The sequence below is a fragment of the Notolabrus celidotus genome, chromosome 22, assembly GCF_009762535.1.
Source record: "Notolabrus celidotus isolate fNotCel1 chromosome 22, fNotCel1.pri, whole genome shotgun sequence".
In the NCBI taxonomy this organism is placed as follows: domain Eukaryota; kingdom Metazoa; phylum Chordata; class Actinopteri; order Labriformes; family Labridae; genus Notolabrus; species Notolabrus celidotus.
In genome coordinates, this window is record NC_048293.1 from 12,390,419 (window position 1) to 12,411,142 (window position 20,724).

The following is a 20,724-nucleotide window of genomic DNA, read 5'->3' on the forward strand; positions in this document are numbered from 1 at the left end:
AAAATACGACCTGAACACATGCACAAACATTCTGTATATTATAAAGACACAACTAGTCTTCTAAATGTAGGTCATGGAGAGGTGTCAGTATGAGTGAGGCTTTTCATTATCAGTTACGCACCCATCACAGGGCTTTTTGAAGTGTAGCTTTCAAAGGGAAGTCTGAATTTGGTTCAGTAAGTTTTAGATTTACCTCAGTAGTTCACTTCGGGGAGCAGCCTTGAAAATGACTCTGCTGCTTCATAGTGATTGAAGGCAAATTAACCCAATCAAAGGACATCTCATAATACAACTCATTACAGGAAGAATCACTAGTGCCTTTAATGAAAATGCTTTTTCTAGACCAGAAAAATAATTTACATTTCTCTTTTTTACAGCCCCCCAACTCCATGGATAAAAACAGTAAATATTTCTATTTTCTTTTAAATTGTTTGTGACACAAATAATGTGTTTGATCTGAGCTTACTTGCCTATATAAAAAAAAAAAACACGGGCAAACTAATTGATTGGGGCAGTTGGAGACCAGCAACTGTAGCAGGCCCTGCAGTGTAAAATGAATGTTTGTTAAAGGAGCCTGATAGCTTCAAAAACAATTATGTAACTTTTTTTTAATCAATTGCATATCTGTAGAAACCTGTGATGTTGCTTGGCAATCTAAATAACAATGTGAAGCCAGGACTTATATTTCAAAAAGTCAAAGATGTTCATTTTATTCTCTGAACACTTGTTGCTTCAGGTAGCCTTGCACAAATGTTGCAACATGCCTATCTGGGAGGACAAAAAATTAGCCTGCCTTTTTAAATTTTCTCTAATGTCATCACCTTGTGCAGTCTCACTCAGATAAAGCTGTATTAAAAACAGTGAAATCGTGTGACCCTGTCAGTAAAAGCATAGCAAGTTTTACATATTGGATTAGCCAATCCATGTGAGGCAGCTTGACATACTCTGCAAGATGACCAGCTCAACTCAACAATTAGTGGATAAGTTGTTATAAAATCTTGAGGGCAGCATTAGGATCCCACTAGCTAAGTCATATTAGCCTTGGCTTTTCATTTCCTATTGTCTTTATTTAACAAAGATAGTACTTGTGCTGCTGGCACCTCAGAACTTTGTAGTTGTAAAGACATAAGGCTTGTTCTGATCTGCTTCACGTTGCAGCATTACGCCAGGATCAACTGAACAAATATGGCATGCTTCATGATGATGCATCTGACATGCATTCAAGCATGCTACATGGTGACTCAAGAGACAATCAGACAATTATAATAATAATGATCAGTAATAATAATCATTAACTAATGGATCCCCACAGAGTGCTATCAAGGCCAGGCCTGGTATCTTGTTAATTTTAATTTTTTTAATTATTCAGAAAATATTTTCTTGTAATTCAGAGTTAATTATCTGGTTAATTCAGAAAAACAGCAGATTTTTTTCACATGAATACAGTACGTCTCTGTAGATTTGGAACAAAAAACCAAACAGAATATTTGATTTAATGTAGATGCATCTTATTTTTTATTTTTTTTAAGAATTATACAGAAAAAACCATAAAAACAGAGTACAGAAATGTCATTTTGATTTGGTCAGACTTTGTCAATCAATCATATCCCTTGCATCCCTTACATTTTTAAAACATTCCGATGAGTTTTTTAGCCAAACAAAAACAACAACAGAATGTAGCAACAACTCCAGCAGCAGTCGTCATCAGTAGACCAGTACTACCTATTGTGACATTTCACATCCAGTGTTTAAAGATCTTCTCCACCACTGTACACCGCCCCATCTATAGGTCAGGCTTTTAATCAACACGTTTCATTTTGAGCTCAGTGTATCTACAGGAAGATGACATTTATTCTTTACCCTTGTTTCCATATTTAGGTGCAAACACTGCAGTCCCATTACTTCAGCAGCAGTTCTTACATTTTAATGCATTTATTTTCTAAGGATTTATAATCTTTGAAGTAATATGTCTAAGAAAAGCAGTCACTATTTTTTCTATTGGGATTATGATAGATCAGGTACATTAGATTATTTTCTTCTATCGCCTTGGTCCCTGTTACCTCATTACTTTGTTGGTTTAATTTTACTCTTATTTTTGTTTTTGAACACACCCTCTCCAGATTCATGTGTGAATATATGTGTTGACTATAAACAGATGACGCCTCTCGGGCAAAAGTCTTCAGTTTGTGTTTGGTTTTGTTCACATTGTTCACAAATTCTTGACAGCATCCATCCCAGTGTTCCTCCAAAAGTGCCCACAGCTCCAGCGGCAGTCGCAGTCAGACCAGTAGCACCTGTGGTGAGACAACATTACGTTCAGAATTTTCAGATCTTTTATTCCATTTTACACAGTGTTTAATCCACAAATTATATTGAGCTCTGTGTATCTGCAGGAAAACACTTTTTATTCTTTACCCTTACTTTCAGTATTTTGGACTAAACAATGCAGTTCAGTTGCTTCCTCTAAATGCTGACTTTAACAGCAGGTCTTACATTTTAACTAGAGATGTCAATTTTAAGTATTCTCCGTGATCGATTTTTGGAAATGTTAACGGTCAATAATCAATTAATCAATTAAAAAAAACATTGAGTTTTCTTACATCAAAAACAATGCCAAATACATTGTTTTTGCCCTAAATTATATTTTCCACAGCAACAAAATGCATATAACTGACAGTATTGAATATGAGTACAGCATGTTCAACGCTGATTATCAATATATAATAATTTGTTGTAACAAATTTTACTTGTATTGGAGTAATGTTTGACCAGGATGATGTTGGCTTAAGTAGCCTAATGAAGCTGTGTACTTTGTCCACCACTGGTTACATCGGCTTTTTGTTTTTTGATGCACCTTTTCTGGACATCTACATGGATATCTGTACTGAAAAGAGACGTAAAAACATAGAATAAAAAAAATCTGTTTACCTATTGATTGCAAAAATGCAACCAGACCTCCTGCTACCACTCCTCCTCCGTTGAAAATCGCAAAAATAGACATCAGTTTGGCAGCGATGGAGCCGGCTACTATCCCAGCACTGGTGAATCCTATAGCGACCAGTAAAGCGGGAGTGAAGAGAAAAGTCACAGCTCCTCCTGTAAGAACAGTTAATTATGATGAGTATAAGCACAGGTTATAATGTTGCATGTCCAAAAGATGTGTTCAATTGTCCTCACCTGTGCCTACGACCATACACTTACCTGTTAATGAAACACAAAGTTAAATAAAAAAATAATAATTTGAGCTGCTCACACTGAAAACAACTGCTAATTTATACATCATATTATCATCTTTGCTCATTTGTAAGCAAACACTGACGGTCTATGGAGGCAACAGGATGGTAAAAAAAAAAGGGGGGGCGACTCACAAATCGTTTCCCGTATTCCAAAGATGTCGTAACCTGTTCATGAAACACAAAAAACACACTCCTATTAGCAAATGGATTTGTTAGGAAAAGCATTTTCTGATTGATGTGAAGGAACAGAATTGTCGAAGAAAAAGAAAGTAGGTTACTCACAAACGTCTACATGTCTACTAAAGTAGAGGTAATCACCTATTGATGAAACATAAAAACCAAGCTGATACATTTATTTTTCTTTAGTTAAATGACATGACCAGTGTTTATCAATGACATGAAAAAAAACTCACAAAATCCTGCCATGCCAACTGTGGAAGAGAGTGTCTTCTCTATCTGAGGAGAGATGAACCTGGCTTCAAGGACAGTGTTGCATGAGATTTTAAACTTGCAGGTATGGGCAGGGTTTCAGGAACAACCTGTAAGTTTGCATTCCCTCTTTAGTTATAATGTTAGGATTACATCTAGTGACAGAACGATAAGATTCACTTCTGATGAACTGAAACTTAAGTTTGTTATTGTAAACAGAGCATCACTTCTTTGTTGAACTAGAAAGCTCCATCATATTAGAGTAGCTACTTTTTTTCTGTATTTTATTAGTATATCCTCTTTGAAAAGGAACTAAGTAATCATAATAAGACCTTCTGTGTGTTGTATGATGCTAACTGAACATTCAACAAATCTGTGACGCTTTTTTGTGGGTAAAGCTGTGTTGGTAGAGCTGGTGTTTGCTCTCCACTCAGTCTCTGCATTGTGATATCAGTGAGTCTGCTATTGAAACACACATAAGCAGCTGTGGGGAGTGATGAGGCTGATGTGAATAGAAAGTCTGTGGGAATCATGAGGGTAAACAATGTAATTCACCAGAGGGGTATACTACGAAGCGAGTTCAGCATATCCTAGATATCTTCTTCTAGCTTCACTGAACCTGACAAAGGAGATCACGCTAATCTGTCACACGAAGCTGGTTATCAACATGTTGAGTCAATCCAGAATTACCCTGAGCGCGCTCACATGAACGGGGCAGAGAAGGCAACATGTGACCAATCACAGACACGGACAGTCTGTCATCAGCACATCCACATGAATTTCAAACTCTGCACTGATATTAGAAAAAATATGAAGAAGTTAAACACATAATCCAGATTAACTTCAACACAGCTGAGTTTGAAACATGAAGGAAGAAGTTGGGTGGAGTTTACTACAAACTGTTCTCTGATCCTGAGCATAACCTGCTCCGGAGCAGGTTAGGAGTTTAGCATGAGTTATCATGGTTATATACCCTGGTAAAACGGGAACGACCTTCTTAGAACTGAAAATCCAGAGTTAACCCTGAAGTTACCTCGATAACCGCAAATCTGGCTGCGTAGTATACCCCTCAGGTGATAAATTTGCAGAGGGTGTTCAGCTTTGAATACTTGAATAACAGGAAGTAATAAACAACTTGTGATATGTCAGCAGCATGAAAACTCATGAGCCGAAAATAATACATAAATGAAACAGTCAGTCATAACACATAGCCCCTGGCCTGTTGTCATTGTAGACTGCACAGAGAAAAATAGTGAAATAAATGGTCAAACTAAGAAACAGTGGATTATAAAACCAACCAGAACCATAAAACCAAAAACATATAACCAAGACATATCAAAATCAGGCCAAACCTCATTACCATCTCAAATTGTCTTCACAGTAAAACACATTATTGCTGCTCCAGACTAACTCAAGAGGAGTTTTCTTTCTGTAATATTTATTTGTATTTTGGTAACCCACATTTCCATGCTCAGTGCAGAGGATGTCGCCGTGTTGTGATTTTTTTGGTGATCTTTGTGTTTATTGTACAATCTTGAGTCTGGAGCAGCAATAATGTGTTTTATTGTGACTACAGTGTGAGAGGAGCTATGTATTATGACTGAATTTACAAAAAAGTGTAGGAAGTAGTTCTTACTCCTTATCTAGTCCTACTGCTTTATTCACTTTTTTTTGCCACTACATGAATTCCCACTAAACAAATCATCATAATTTATTTTCGTATTTACATATAGAATCAAAGCAAACCCCTCATCAACGCCCTTCTTCCTCCCTGTACCTCATGAAAATGATTTCTTTATACTTATTCTTAAACTGTGTTATGTTCTGACATTGCTGTTGCTCCATAATGAGTCTGTTCCACAGTTTACACCACAGCCAAGCTTTGTCTTGTAGTCCGAACACTCATAATCTTTAAATGTATCTCCCCTCTTAAATTATAGCCCCCTCCCTATCAAAGAATATTCTTTGGATAGGGCCTGGCAGCAGATTTTTCCTTGCTTTATACATTATAAATGTATTTACACATATTCCATATAAGTGTAACAACAGATATTACAGAATACTAAATTAAAATGAATAAAAGGCAATAATCTGTGTTTGGTTAACTGAATGTACATAGCATGTAACCTGATGGCCCTTGTTCCTTTATGATTTTTAGCTTCTTCTGAGAAGTGCTCTAAATCGGTCTGATTCTATGCTGGTCGGATCCTGATGTTTAAAAGAGGCCATGTCATTAGCCAAGCCTTCTTAGTGAACCAGCTCCTTGAAAATGACCAAATATAATTTATTTTATTTGAATGCAGTTTAAATTTGATGTTGGGGCTGCAGTAGCTCAGACCATAGGTGTTTGGCTTGCGAACCGGAGGGTCGCTGGTTCGAATCCCAGCATGGACGAAGTTTGGTAAGTGGACTGGTGGCTGGAGAGGTGCTGGTTCACTTGCCTGGGCACTGCTGAGGTGCCCTTGAGGAAGGCACGAACCCCTACTTGAGGTGCTCTGGTTGATGGCAGCATCCTCCGACAATTTCTCCCTAAGTGCATGTTTGTGCATAAAATTGTATGTATATATACCAAACTGTGCATGTAACATGACCAAAAAATAACACAAGTGGAAAACTTTAATTTCGCCCCTGGGGATTAATAAAGTACGTTTCTTCTTCTTCTTCTTCTTCTTCTTCTTCTTCTTCAGATCCAAGCTCTTAAACTCTCAGCTTCTCCTGCAAAGAGCTCCTCTCAAGCAATGTTATTGTCAATGACATATCTGAGTTTTCTTTCTGCATATTGCTAATAGTCCTGTGAATGAGCTTCAAACTTATTCTCAGGTTCAACAACTCACTCAGGTGCGATGGACCAGGCTTTACTGCATCACTGCATGCCTCGCTCCACATGTCTCAATAAAAGGGACATAGCCATTTTGCTGCCATCTGCTGGCTGGTGGCGTGTAATGGGCTTTGTAGCTTCTATCACTCATATTTGAGTGGAGTGAGAACACATGTGCAACTTGCAAAAGTCAGCAGAGGCCTGAGAGGTTGCAAATGATTTGGCCCCAGACTGGAAATACATGACTGGTCAGTAACTTAACACCTGTAGATGAAGAATCTACATTTTTACTACAGCTTATTCATTTTACTCGCTAGCTGTACAATATTTAACTTTGTCTTTTAACACTAGAAGGGCCAGAATTCCAAATTGTATAATCTTTTATGATAAATACCCAATATAGAGAATGATGTGTTTATTGTTTAATGATATACCATAGATTTATGAAAATGTATATATTATTATATGAAACTTTCCTTGGCAAGTCACTTTTATCCGCTTCTTATTCAGACAGATCGCCGATCTGCGTTGTCAAATCCTGGAACTACTGTCAGGCTTTCTCAGCAGTCATCTCTTTCTTTGAGCTTCTCTTTAACATAATTGCCAAAATAGAGTTGTTTATTTTTCTCAGTTTCAAACCAAAACTTTTCAAATTGCTTTGTTTACTACAATGATAGTTGCCAAGCAACCAAGAGGCATATGCCAAGAGTGAAAATGTATCGATCTCATCGCGGCGGTCATTATGACGGCCTGTGGCCAAAGTAGTTTAAAATAATCATATAATTGTTGCCTCTTGTGCAATTTGTATAAATTACATTTTAAATACGTAAACAAACAATTTTAGGAAAGGTCAGGAACCGGCAGCACTGTCATCTTCAATTTAACAAACACAACATCGGTCGAGGCAAATGGCTGTCTATCAATAGTCTGGTTCTGTTAAAAGGATGCTAGCTGTAACTAGCTAAATACTGCGAGCTGCAATGCTCATGGCGGATTAAACACCTGTCTTGGTGTGACTTTGTTTATAATTTAACATAGAGTGGTATAGACCTGCTATGTTTGTAAAAGCGTCTTGAGATAATGTTTGTTTTGATATGGCGCTATAAAAATAAAGATAGATAGATAGATAGATAGATAGATAGATAGATAGATAGATAGATAGATAGATAGATAGATAGATAGATAGATAGATAGATAGATAGATAGATTGATTGATTGATTGATTGATTGATTGATTGATTGATTGATTGATTGACATATAAATGTGAAAACAGTTAAAATGACCCCCTTGGCCTTTCTAGTGTTATAGAACTTTTATATATTTAAAGCTAGCTTCAAAAAATGTATTTAGCAATGGTCTGGCATTCTTCTTGCAGAGAGTGTTTAGGCTGCACCCTGGCGCCCTCTATCGACCAACTGGCTTGCAGCCTGTTGCAACACAGCGCAAATAATTTATTTACAGGGCAAATGACCAACCAGTGTCAAGGAGAGTGTCCAGTCAGATTTTATTGGTGTGAGGGGCTTGGCCACTCCCTGGCTCTGCCCTTACTGTATTGAGAACAAGAATTTAAAACTCTCTGTCACACTCTGCAGCAAAATTGAGGATTTGTTTTGGAGTGGAAAGGAGGGATAGAGAGTATTTTTAAACACTGTCATCTTTACTTTAGTCTTTAAACAGAACATTTTGATTGCATAACAGTCCACAGTGCTCATTTTGTCCAGAACAACACAGATTGCACATTTAAGCGAGAGGGAAATTAAAACTATCCTTACATTCACACAAGCATAAACAGTAAATCAACATACCAATAACAACCCACCTAGCTTTAAAATAAGACAGACGGCAACGACAAGGGAGACGACAAACTTTTGGCACTTTAGGGACAAAAGTGCAAACAGGAAATGCAAAATGTGTTCAAAGTGGAGTATGTAGTGTATGCAACAAAATGTGTTTTTCAATAGATATGACAAAAATTAAATTACCAATTTGTCAATAAACTAAATTTGACATTTTAAAATACAGTCATATACATTCGTTACAACAAACATTTACCAACAACATGCAAATCAACTGAAAAATTCAACACTAGTGAGGAAAAGGCACCAGTTTCAATTACTCACAGATAAGCAGTAAAGTGTTAAAAGTGATCAAATCAGATGGACAGAGATGTCTTCAGTAAAGCTGCGTAGCTTCTTGTCATGATGGCTCGAACAGGCTTCATTCAGATCTTTGCTCAGCAACTCAGCATCCGAGCAGAAATTAAGATCTTCAATTTGGTTCATCTTAATTTTAAATTGCTGAGCATTTTGTGTTTTAAAAGAGTTACAACTACACATTTTAAAAGATAAATAAATACAGAAAATAATACTGGAGGTTGTTGATAAATATTGTTCAAATTCAGACTGTTATGAAGAGCATGTTATGAAAGAGTTATTGTATAATCCTTTGGCTGGTGTTTCTCTCCCTTTCAGGTAACAACGCAGTTATGAGTCTTAGTGAACCACTGAGAAGCAGTTAAGATAATGTTCTCGATCCTCTGCAGCCATTTTTTTTTTACAATGAACTCAGCTTAAAGCTGCTGTGAGGAACTTCTGGTTTGTATTGATTCTTGCGCCACCTTGTGGACAAAGTGATACCTCTTATCTCTTGTCCTGTAAATGCAAAATTAGTGTCTTCAGACAATAACCTCATCCTGTTGTCTTTTAACATTTAGATTTATCACGCAATGTGATTATTTGCCATGAAAACAGCCAAAAAAGGGTGTTTCTAGAGCGAGATGTCAATCAGCTGTTCTGATACCTACCCCCTCAGAATAGTTTCAGGCATTAAAAATGGCAACAGAGAAAGTATCGGTGTTATTGTGGATGGTCTGGTTTGCTTTTGAGGGTCATAAAGAGGCATCAGTATCAATTTCAGTCTGTTTCTCAGCCAGTTAAAAACTCCTCATAGTACCTTTAATGGTGCAATGAGAAGATTTATTTAACCTTGAAACTAAACACTGCTAGAATTAACAGTTTAAAATGATTCAACAAATCTTGATCAAAGTAAGCTTTTCAATCATGAATTAATATAAAGTCATGGTTACAAGTTGTAATCTGTTTGGAAATGGTTCCTAATAAAAAAGTCTTGTTAAACTAAAAACTAAAAAAGACAGCCAATGGATAAAAGAACCCTCTGATATCAAACATCATTTGGTTTTTATGATAGAAATTGTTTAAATAAGGTTAAAATGACATCACATGGCTATATCACACCATCATATTGCACCACTCAGGGTGTTATTACTTTCTCAACCCATTTTCAGGACACTTTTATAGATTTAAATAAACTCCTTACATCCTCAGCTACTGCATTCCAAAATGAAAGGTCCCTTTAGGCTCCTGTACCTCTGCACAGAGACGTTCAGGCTATTTGGGTGCTGAAGACGTCTCTCTGTCTTTAATTCCTGTCTTGGTTATTCTTTGAGCTATCCCGTAGGGCACGTGACACGCTACTGTCCCCATTTCTGCTGCCCCCTCCACGTGAAACATCTGGTCATCAAAGAAGATGTGCGGCCTGATCTTCTCAAGCATTGGGCCCTTGGGTGCTCCTGCCAGAAACAGAGCCTCATCTATCTCCAGACCCCATGAGCGCAGAGTTTTTAGGGCTCTGGTACCAGAACTGGCTGCACTGCGAGCTGTGACCAAGTAGGTCCGGATCGGGCAGTCCATGCGCTGGCCTTTGCCGTAAAATTTCTTCTGCAGCTTTCCCAAAGCCTCCAAGAATCCTTTAAGTGGTCCCTGCAGAACATAGAATAAGAACAGTGAGCTCACTGTCTCTGTTTAGGTGCTTTGTATGTGCTTCATTGTATTTTCAAATCTATAGTATTATTACAGTTGGACAATCTGGAAAAAAAGCCAAATATTTGCATCTTTCAAGATGTCTAACATTCACAGGGACAGATCCAGGGTGCAGTCAGGGCCCCTCTTGATACCTGATGGGCCACCCCTCAATCCTTAAATGTAATTGGCCATTTACAGGACTTAAGTTAGAATGAATCTGGGCTGAGCTGCTACAGGCTGGCAGCAGCTATCTTTGGGTTACTTTTTGTTGGTAGTTCTTTCAATTATTACATTGGAGTACTGAGCAAAGAACATTTACAAGTTCCCGCTCGGTTGTGTTATAGTTTACAGTTTAATGAAATGTATATTACATCTTTTTAAATACTTTATTGTCCAAGTGTATAATGTTTAGTGGAGATAGAAAGGATAAATTAATGCTATTCATTTGTGTGTGTGCATGTTTGCACACATTCTTCGTGCCACCCCTGCATAAGTCAGTGCCCCAGTTTGGACAGCCCAGTCTAAAAAAGTCTGGGTCTACCCCTGCATATGCACACCTAACCAGCTGCTTTGTCACAGCTGGGCTCTGTCAGTCATAGAAAAAAAACGATAATCATTCTAATGTTTTCCCTGTAAATACAAATTAAGATTCTGATATCTGGTAATACAGCGACATCATAAATATGATAACAGTTTAAAGGCCAATGTCTTTGTTCATTTTCTTACTGCATGAATACAGTTTTCTTGCTTAATTAGGGATCATTTCCCACATTACAGGTGTCCTTACTTTAATTTTTGCATCTAGCTGAAGTTCTAATAATAATAATAATAATTGGCATTCAAATCATCTGTCTGATCAGATTTTTCTTGACCTGTCTCATATATTTGTCAAGATGTAGCCATGTTTTATTAATTTCACATGGGATTTTAGTTTTGCTTTTTTGTTTGTGTGTGTGTGTGTGTGTGTGTGTGTGTGTGTGTGTGTGTGTGTGTGTGTGTGTGTGTGTGTGTGTGTGTGGGGGTGTGTGTGAGTGTGTGTGGGTGTGTGTGTGTGTGTGTGTGTGTACTTTACGTGGTCCAGAGGCTTGTTCTCGTGCGCCTTCTCATGCTCGAAGAATTTGTCCAATCCGTGAGCTTTGTAAATACGCTCCGACTCATCCGAGAAGAGGACGGCGTCTCCATCGAAGGCAACACGGAGCTGAGTGTCTGACACCTCTGTGATCTTCTCTTGGGTGAACATGGTGGCTGCTGCAATGCCTGAATTTGTTGTTAAAAATCTGGTTAATATGGTACATATAGTTTTTCCCTCTTTGGGTCAGTAGAGTACTTCTTAGTATCATACCTTCCTCCAGAGCTTCTCGAACCTTGGTGCCGTCAGCAGACAGGTAAAGGTTTGTGTGGTAGGCCTTTAAATATCCAATAGGACTGTTTCCCCCTGTCATACAAAAGCGCTCGATGAACAACTCTGCAGAGAGGAGAGATCAAAAGTTGAGAGAGCTGCATAAAACTGAAAGTATTCAAATACTGTCTGGTTGTTTGTGGCTTTAGGAGACAGATCTAGAAAAGGAAAAACCCCAGAGTGACATGAAAGGAAAGAGCCTGACATGTTGTCTCAGGCAGTGCAGATTTTTCCACTCAGCTTCACTACATCAGTGGGTGCTCAGTGTGACACTGCCAAACCTTCTGGAGTCAAGAACGCAGATCCCAAACTCCCACCACATATCCCCTGGGGTCATATTGTGGTGTGTGGACCATGAGAAAAATCCCACTATTACTACTGTCAGTTCATCTACAAGGACAGAGCAACCCTTTAAACGGAGGGAGAATCTGTTAACACCCAGGGCTTCATAAAAAATAAAACCCTGGGTGTCAGAGATGTCGGCATGTCTCTGTTGGAAGAGAAGGTATCACATGTAAGCAGCTTTAGTCCATCTCACACTTGTCACAGCCATGCATTTCCAATCCGGCAGTAATTGGTGCATGTCATTCCCCTCTCCGTCTCCACATGTCCTGTCTCTCCCCCCAAAAATAAATTGAAAAAACTCAGTGTGTTACAGTTTTGATGTTAGAAATTCAATGAAGATCGGGTGACGTTGGACTGGTGTTCCAAAGGCGCGCCCCTATACAGAGGCTATAGTCCTTGTCGCAGTGGTCGCAGGTTCGACTCTCAGCTTCTACCCTTTGAAGCATGTCTTCCCCCACTCTCTGCTCCCACATTTCCTGTCTATATCCACCTTTCCTGTCCAATTAAAGCAAAAATTTCCAAAAATATTACTTAAAAAAAATAAAAGACATTAAATGAAGATCCTAACTTGGACTAAACATACAGTCCTGTAATTCTTGATATAGTCACCATTTTGCAATCCTGCTTTTATCATCCCGTTATAACCCATTTAGCATGCAAAAGGGCTGAGGTGTATCAGGACCTACTTTAAGTTCCTCTTCATATATTCTTTCCTCTCTGGGTCAACTAAAGTTCCAGGAGTAGACTTCATGTACTCACTCACATTTAAGTCTGACTGCGGACAGGGTCTTGAGAAGGACACTGGGTCATTAAGTCAGGCAATGTGGGAATAGAGAGGACCAGCTGTACAGAGCAGCAGGAGGATCAACACAGCAGCGGCACATTGATTCAAGACCACCCTCAGTGTGTGTGAGTCAATAAGTGGACCTGTTGTACAGTTGCAAGAAAAAGTATGCAAACCCTTTGGAATTACCTAGATTTCTGCATAAATTGGTCATAAAATGTGCTCTGATCTTCATCTAAGTCCCAACAATAGACAAACACAGTCTGCTTAAACTAAAACCACAAAAATAACTCATCGACCCTTCTTTGGCAGCAAAAACCTCAACCAAATGTTTTCTGTAGATGCAGATCAGACCTGCACAATGGTCACGAGGAATTTTGGACCACTTTACTCTTTACAAAACTTTTCAGTTCAGCAATATTCTTTGGATGTCTGGTGTGAATCACTCTTTTGAGGTCATGCCACAGCATCTCAATCAAGTTGAAGTCAAGACTGACAGAGCCACTTCTGAAGGTGTATTTTCATCTGTTGAAGCCATTCTGATGTTGATTTACTTCTGTGCTGTGTTGTGGGTCTTTGTCCTGTTGCATCACCCATCTTCTGTTGAGCATCAATTGATGGATCGATGGCCTCAAGTTCTCCTGCAAAATGTCTTGATAAACTTGGGAATTCATTTTTATGTCAATGATGGCGATCTGTCCAGGCCCTGAGACAGCAAAGCAGCCCCAAACCATGATGCCACCATACTGCACAGTTGGGATGGGGTTTTGATGTTGGTGTGCTGTGCCTTTATTTCTCCACACATAGTGTTGTGTGTTCCTTCGAAACAACTCAACTTTGGCATCAACTGTCCATATAATATTTTGCCAGTAGTGCTGTGGAACATCCAGGTGCTCTTTTGCAAACTTCAAACGTGCAGTAGTAATTTTTTTGACAGCGGTGGCTTCTCCTCCATGGTGTCCTCCCATGAACTCCATTCTTGTTCAGTGTTTTACGTATCGTAGATTTGTCAACAGAGATGTTAGAATGTGCCAGAGATTTGTGTAAGTCTTTAATTAACACTCTAGGATTCTTCTTCACCTTATTGAGCATTCTGCGCTGTACTGTTGCGGTCATCTTAACAGGACGGCCACTCCTAGGGAGAGTAGTAAAAGTGCTGAACGGTCTCCATTTCCAGATAATTTGTCTTACTGTAGATGATGAACATCCAAGCTTTTAGAAAGACTTTTTAAACCCTTTCCAGCTTAATGTAAGTCAACAATTCTTAATCGTAGATCTTCTGAGTCTTTCTGATTCTGATTTTGTTTTTGTGCGAGGCATGGTTCACATCAGGCAATGCTTCTTGAAAATAGCAAACTCAAAACTGGTATGTGTTTTTTATAGTGCAGGGCAGCTTTAACAAAAAACACCAATCTCTTCTTATTGATTGTGCACCAGGTAGGCAGACTTCAGACTCAAATTAGCTCCTACTGAAGTCCCTAACCTAGGGGTTCACATATTTTTTCCATCCTGCACTGTGAATGTTTTCATGCTGTGGTCAATAAAAACATGAAAACTTTTTTTTTGTGGTTTTAGTTTAAGAAGACTGTGCTTTTCTATTGTTGGGACTTAGATGAAGATCAGAGCGCATTTTATAACCAAGTTATGCAGAAATCTAGGTAATTCCAAAGGGTTTGCATACTTTTTCTTGCAACTGTAGGTCTTGTTCTTTTTCAGGGGACTGTGCGACAAAAAAATCAAATCTAGCAACCCATCCAAACCAGGTCAATTGACTCTGTCATTTGGACTACCTGAAAGGTGTCAATAATCACTGGCAGGAACCAAAGGCTCAGTCTGTTTTCATTAAACAGCAGGTCTGGTAACTTCCATGGGTTTCTTGCTATTCTTCACCTCTCCACTAGATGCCCCGAGACTTTCCCTACACTCGGACGTCTAACTGTTCTCAGTTGTCATATGCAATGCAATTAACGTCAATCTCTGCCCCAGCTGTGTCAGTTCTAGAATGTGAGTTGAATCATATTACTTTAGGCCAACGATTTTGGCGCTATACAAATAAAGATTGATTGATTGATTGATTGATTGATTGATTGATATGTTGTGTCTAAGATGTGGAGCAGCCACCTGCCACTAGCCAGTACTGTAGCTTGATGGCTGCTGCTGCTCTGCCATAATGCTCTACAACCCAGACGTAAACAAGCACAGATCACATGTGGTATCTCATAGTGGGGCATAGTTTTGCAGTGTTTCTTATCCATCTAGTCAGGTTACAGTGGCAAATATCTGGATCAATGCGAAATAAACACAGGCATGAGGATGTCACCATGAAAAGCCTGGTTTATACTTCTGTGTCGAGTCGAGGCCTTAGCTTGCGTCTTAGGTCCACGTAGCCCTGTTTCAACTCAAAAGCCTTTTTCCAGAATCGTTGTCCATTGGCTTTACTTTCCATCTCCTTCTCCCTTTTCCTCTTTGTAATAATTACTGTATGATCAACTGTAACATTTATCAGCCCCAATTTAATATAATACGCTCTGAGTCTTCATAGTTCCCTGGGGAAAACGTAATGTGACCAGACAGGTGATCTGACTAGCATAGAAATCACACTGTCCACAAGCGAGTATCGCATAGCAATGTAGATACGACGCATAAATATGCAGTGCCCACAACCGCAACTGCCGCTATGGCTATAAGAGTCAATGCAAAACTTTAAATCTGGTTTGAGGAGGACCAAAGGCTGGTGGTGCTAGCTCTGCTAATGCAAGCCACACTCGACAAACCAAATTGACATCATTAAACAGCAGAATCTGTGATCCTGTGTAGCCGGGTCAAGAACTTGTGCTCAAATTTGAGTGTTTTACATATGTTTCCAACCTTTCCAAGTTTCAGTTTAAATAGATATTAGCCTCTGGAGACATCCCAAGTCAGTTCAGTCATCAGCCTCTCACCTCACTTTCATATTGGACCATTCCTTTATTTAGTTGCCAGTCCATCCTACTTATGCTTATCCATTTACTTCTTTTTGTTTTTTTGAATCCCAATAGGGATTGAAAGCTGTCACTACCTACTTTCAAATCTCCACTGAGGTTGCACAAGTCTGTCTGTGACTGTCTGCGCTGTGCTCATACCTTTCTGGCTAAACTACCATCCATGACAAGGTTCTCTGTAGTTCTTAACAAACATTTCTTATACAGGAGTGAATCCTATTTCATTGGGTAACGTATGGATTTCTGAAGATCAATGACGAACGTGGGTTATTTATCAAGTATGCCTTGAAGGTATTGCTGTTGTGTTACTCACGGTGATGATTGATGGTATTGATGAGTCTTAGGCCGACGTACGCGTGGTTGTTGGTCATGAGCACAACATCAAAAAGCTCCTCGCTCTCAGGGTAAAGCTCCCTCAGATGAGTGTTCACAGCCTCCAGAGCCTAGCAACACGGCAAACACAGAATTAAGATACAAATAAATAACAATATCACTGCAGTGGAGATTGAAGAATGTTTGAGTGTGCGTGTGAGTTATAGAGGGAGTGCGTTGGTGTTTAATCCTTTTTCTTTATTCAACGCCTCCAGAGACACGACCCAACATAAAACATTGATACTGAGGTTTGGCTCTGCAGTGGGTTTAATATAGTGCGTGTGTTCGTTTCTCCACCTCTCCCTCTTCATGGACTCTGACCTTGACAAAAGAGAAGGCAGGTCCGGGGCTGAAAGGCTCCGTTTCGTGCTCCACCTGGTACTTAATGTACTCCTCCATGCCTTGTTGCTCATAGATATGTTGTTCTTTATCCATGTTGAAGAGGACTCGGGCTGACACGGCGATGGTGATGGCATTCTCAGGCTTTGGCTGGGGGATAAAGCAGATATTTTTAGGGCAAGTAATATCAGAGCGCTGGAGGAAAGTCTACTGATTTGCTGCTTTTGACAGAATTGAAATAAATAATTGAATGAAGACTTTATTGCCTCTTCCTGACATACAACTGAGTAAGCCTAGGTGACTGAATAGAAGTGACAGTTTGACATGAAACACTTTCCTCTGCAGGCCTCTGATAATGCAGACACACATTCCAGACTGAGTGCCACCTGTTAACTCTTTAGAGACTGGCACAATGACACAGAGTATGATCCACAGTGTATATAAAACACTATATTTTGACTGATAACTATATTCATCGTGAGATTTTCTGTTGATTTTTGGTTGTAATGAATGAGCCAAATTTGAATATCACAAATATTTGAGCTAGAGTAAAATAAAATTAACTCTATAAAAAAGTGTAAGCCATTTCTGACTGAGACTATGTACAGGATAAGACATCTTAATGACAACACTGTACATCCTGCAAACTGCTAAAGCTGAACTTGTGGTGTCTATTCTTGTATTTTGGTTCTTCCTCACCGGATAGGAAATCGACACGAGCCAGTAAACAGAGAAGCACGCACGTGATCTGAAACAAGACCCCTGCGTGCTTTGTTCAGTTTCCAAAACCTCAAATGAGCCTCTGTATCGTGTTTCAGCTGACCACATCTTCTGTAACTTTCATTGCAGAGGGGTTTCAAATGCAACTTTTGCTAAATAGCCTGGTATCCACCCCCCTGTTGTTTATACCTGTCTGTAGACTTTAAAAAAAAGTTCAGAGTGTCAGCCTTCTCTCATCTGTCAGCTGTTGTGTGACAATAATCCCTGGGAAATGAGCAGCCTGAAGTTGTGAGCTAATAAGTAACAGCAACATGATATAGCTCCAAAGTGATGACAACGAGATAATGAATGTAACTTCATAATAATTGTGTACTTAGAGTTAGGATACTTGACTAAGACGTGGTCATTTATATTAGCTGCACATATGGATGCATGCTGCAGAAGAAGGCTGTATTGATACTCACTGGTTTAGGTTTCCTGCTGGGGGTGGAGGGCTTTAAAACCACCCGAGCATCCTCCCAGGGGGCTCGGTTGTCCTGTCCACTAACAGTCAGAGTTTGACTGTTTAGACTCATCGTACCTCTTCAGCTCACCACCTTCCTGTCTCTCTCAGGTCCACACTGAGCCCCAGTGTGTCCTCCCGGATAGCTCTTTATTCTAGTGTCTCTCTCTCTTTGGCAGGAGTTCCCAGGAAAAAGTCCTTACTCACTCTTGCACATTCACTATTTGAATTCAGTGGTGGTGCACTCAGGAGATGAAATCAGGCTGACTGCAGCTGCAGAGGCACTCAGCAGAATGCATCAAAAGAAAACAGCAGAGCAGGAGTGGGATGGTGCACAATAAGAGAGATTCAGTCTTGATTAATACATCATCTTATCTTCAGCATCATGCGTGATGTAGTCCTCCTTCCTCTCTTCTTGTCCTTTTCTGTGTTCCTCTCTCTAACACACACTGCTGACTTTGAGCCATTTTGCATCCTCCCCCTTTTTAACCCTTTCCCTGCAGCAGCAGCAACAGCAGCAGAGCATGTGATTTAATGTGTGTGACAAGTGGCTGATGCACCATATTTGAAAAAACAGGACAGTCTATCAAACATGGGGGTGTGGCGATGCTTGTGATGCTGTCATGCTTGAGTTATCCTAATAGAGAGGTGGAGTGAGAGCATAGGGGGAAAAAACTATTTTTATTTCAGTGGTCTGACAGATAATCTTAAAGGAAGATGGTGTTCATTTTTGTTGTTTTGAATAGATATGACTAAATAGCTGATGACATCGTATCCCACATGCTCTTATCTCTTACTTCATGTGCCTTCATTTCATTTTCCTGCTCAGCAGCGTGGGAAATGAAGTCCATCCTTGGTCATTTGTTCCCCCTGTGCACCAGATGATAATTTCCTCTTCCTCATGTAAACCCCTGCAGGATCTTTCAATGGATTGAATTATGGAGCAGCAGTCCCAGTTGCCAGGCAACGACCAGGGAGTCAGACAGGCAGGGACTCCCACATCTATGATCTGATTGGCTGCCGGGACACCAGACTGCATATACAGCCCTCCAAATATGGCATCAGTGTGAAACAGGCTGGTGGTACAGAGAGGAGAGATGAAAGTCCTGGTGTAGCTTTGAAGGGCATAAAAGCGTGAGAAATAAAATTAGCTTTGCTTTTATCTAAACAAACAGGCAGTTTAGTAACTACAGATGTTTTCCAGGAAGAAGATACTGAGCAGACGTCCGTGCAGAGACTGAAGGAACAAAAGGATCCCTCCTTTAGTGTCATCGTCTATACAGAAGGTAGCAAATACTGACTTAAAACCATTAATGACCAACACAATCTTATACTGTTATTTTTTTAACTATTTTTCTGTAAAAAAAAATTAATAATAATGATTCAACTCTACTCCAGGCATTAACATCAAGATATTATCACATTACTAAACAGGATGGCTCCATTACTCTTCTCATCTATTCAATACTTGAGGCAGCAAATGTGAAACTGACATTTATAACCGACAAGATAATGTGTCTGGCTGTTACAACACACTCTCCTGCAGGGTCTCTAGAGACCAGACGCAAAGAGCTTTTATCGATCACCTGAGGACAGCTGAAGGGTGGTGTGTCTTTCATCGTCTGAAACCTGAGGACATGTAGATGCACACAATCTTAAGTCACTCCCCAGTGTTTGAATTTATTCTAGTATGGAGGAGAAAGTAGGACGTTAAGCTTGCACACCCAACAGTACATTCTGGCAATGAATGTATTCATGAATACAATTGAGCACAGAACAAATCTGTGACTTGTAGGATTGAAATAAATCAGTCCTGAGTTAAATTTCCCTCTTAAGTTGTGCCATCTTTTAAAGTCTGGCATTGAGTTCTTGCATTTCCTACTTATAAACACTAGAGCGCAGCAGAGGCCAGTCAAGACTCTTTACCATCTGGTGAGGTCCTGAATACTTTTCAGGTTCATTCATTCCTCCAGTGTCGGAGACAAAGAGGACCTGAAAGAGAAACTGAGAGAGTAAGAGAGGAAGTTGAGCTGAAAATTAAAGTTTTTCAGGTCTTGACACACTTTGGTGTACTTTTATAGCTACATCTGGAGTCTCTATGAGGACTTCCAATGTCTGTTGTAATTAAAGATAATGGTATTTAGAACTAGAAGCTTTTGTTCTATGGAAAAAACATGTTTCAAATTCATAAGACAATACATTTGGGTTTTTTTTATCCCAAGAGTTTACTGCAAAACTATACTTTTGTTTCTACTTTGTTAAAATGCTGCATTTAATGCATGAAAAGAACTACTTGGAAAGCAAAAATCACACATCAGTGAACATTTTTTTTTTAACGTTTTTCATGAAAGCTACTCATTGGATTTATTTTCAGAACATCAATGATACATTTGCTCCATATTTTACAAAGCCCTTTGCATAAACTCTGCTCTGCCTTTGTGTGTCTGCTCTGCAGCTCTGAGGGGGTTAACAGGACATAGAGACAGTTGGGCCGCACCCACTGAGCTGATTTGAATAACGCCGGCATTTGGCGCGAGGCTCAGAGGAGCCAGCCTTTCTTCATACCGGCTGTGACACCGCTCCTCCCCCCTTCAACTCCCCGCCCTGTGCACCCTGGAGTGGCGGGAAATGCTGAGTAGAAAGACTAAGGAACAGAGAGAAGGATGGAGACAGGGACTGCACTGACTGAGCTTTTTCATGTCTGCTCTGTACCTGCAGTCACTTGGTTGCCTTGGAAAAATGTCTGATATACAATGTACCTCAGAGAGAGGACAGAGAAAGAAGGAAGGAGAAGTAGTAGAAACACGCCCCTTCTCTGTTTTGGCGCGAGACGGATAGAGATAATGCTCTCTCAGTGGTAGACTGTGGGTGGAGACAAAAGCAGGCATGAGTGGAGAGGGCAAGAACAAAGAGGGGAACAGCCTGAACCCCCACCACTACCACCACCTCTTATCCGGCCCCACCCCCCGACACACAG

The 20,724-nt window shown here is 39.7% G+C and overlaps 2 protein-coding genes across 4 annotated transcripts; both read right to left on the reverse strand.

The window, feature by feature from the left end:
• Nucleotides 1-1,491: 1,491 nt before the first annotated feature.
• LOC117806404 (interferon alpha-inducible protein 27-like protein 2A) lies at nt 1,492-4,804 on the reverse strand. Of its 3 annotated transcripts, XM_034675337.1 has the most exons (8): nt 4,699-4,804; nt 4,142-4,185; nt 3,650-3,775; nt 3,519-3,554; nt 3,369-3,401; nt 3,178-3,201; nt 2,929-3,096; nt 1,492-2,294 (listed from the first exon to the last, which is right to left on the reverse strand). In XM_034675337.1, the coding sequence occupies exons 3-8, from the start codon at nt 3,660-3,662 to the stop codon at nt 2,146-2,148; spliced, it is 423 nt and encodes a 140-aa protein (XP_034531228.1). In that variant the 5' UTR covers nt 3,663-3,775; nt 4,142-4,185; nt 4,699-4,804; the 3' UTR covers nt 1,492-2,145. The 3 variants fall into 3 exon arrangements, with proteins under 3 accessions (XP_034531228.1, XP_034531229.1, XP_034531227.1); XM_034675338.1 differs by lacking the exon at nt 4,142-4,185 and having other exon boundaries at nt 3,650-3,692; XM_034675336.1 differs by lacking the exon at nt 4,142-4,185.
• A 3,165-nt stretch (nt 4,805-7,969) lies between these two features.
• On the reverse strand, nt 7,970-19,398 carry LOC117806389 (cytosolic 5'-nucleotidase 1A-like). The gene is made up of 7 exons (XM_034675323.1): nt 19,334-19,398; nt 17,710-18,862; nt 16,508-16,675; nt 16,128-16,257; nt 11,648-11,770; nt 11,378-11,562; nt 7,970-10,263 (listed from the first exon to the last, which is right to left on the reverse strand). Exons 2-7 carry the CDS (start codon nt 17,818-17,820, stop codon nt 9,892-9,894), a joined length of 1,089 nt encoding a protein of 362 aa, XP_034531214.1. The 5' UTR covers nt 17,821-18,862; nt 19,334-19,398; the 3' UTR covers nt 7,970-9,891.
• Nucleotides 19,399-20,724: the final 1,326 nt, after the last annotated feature.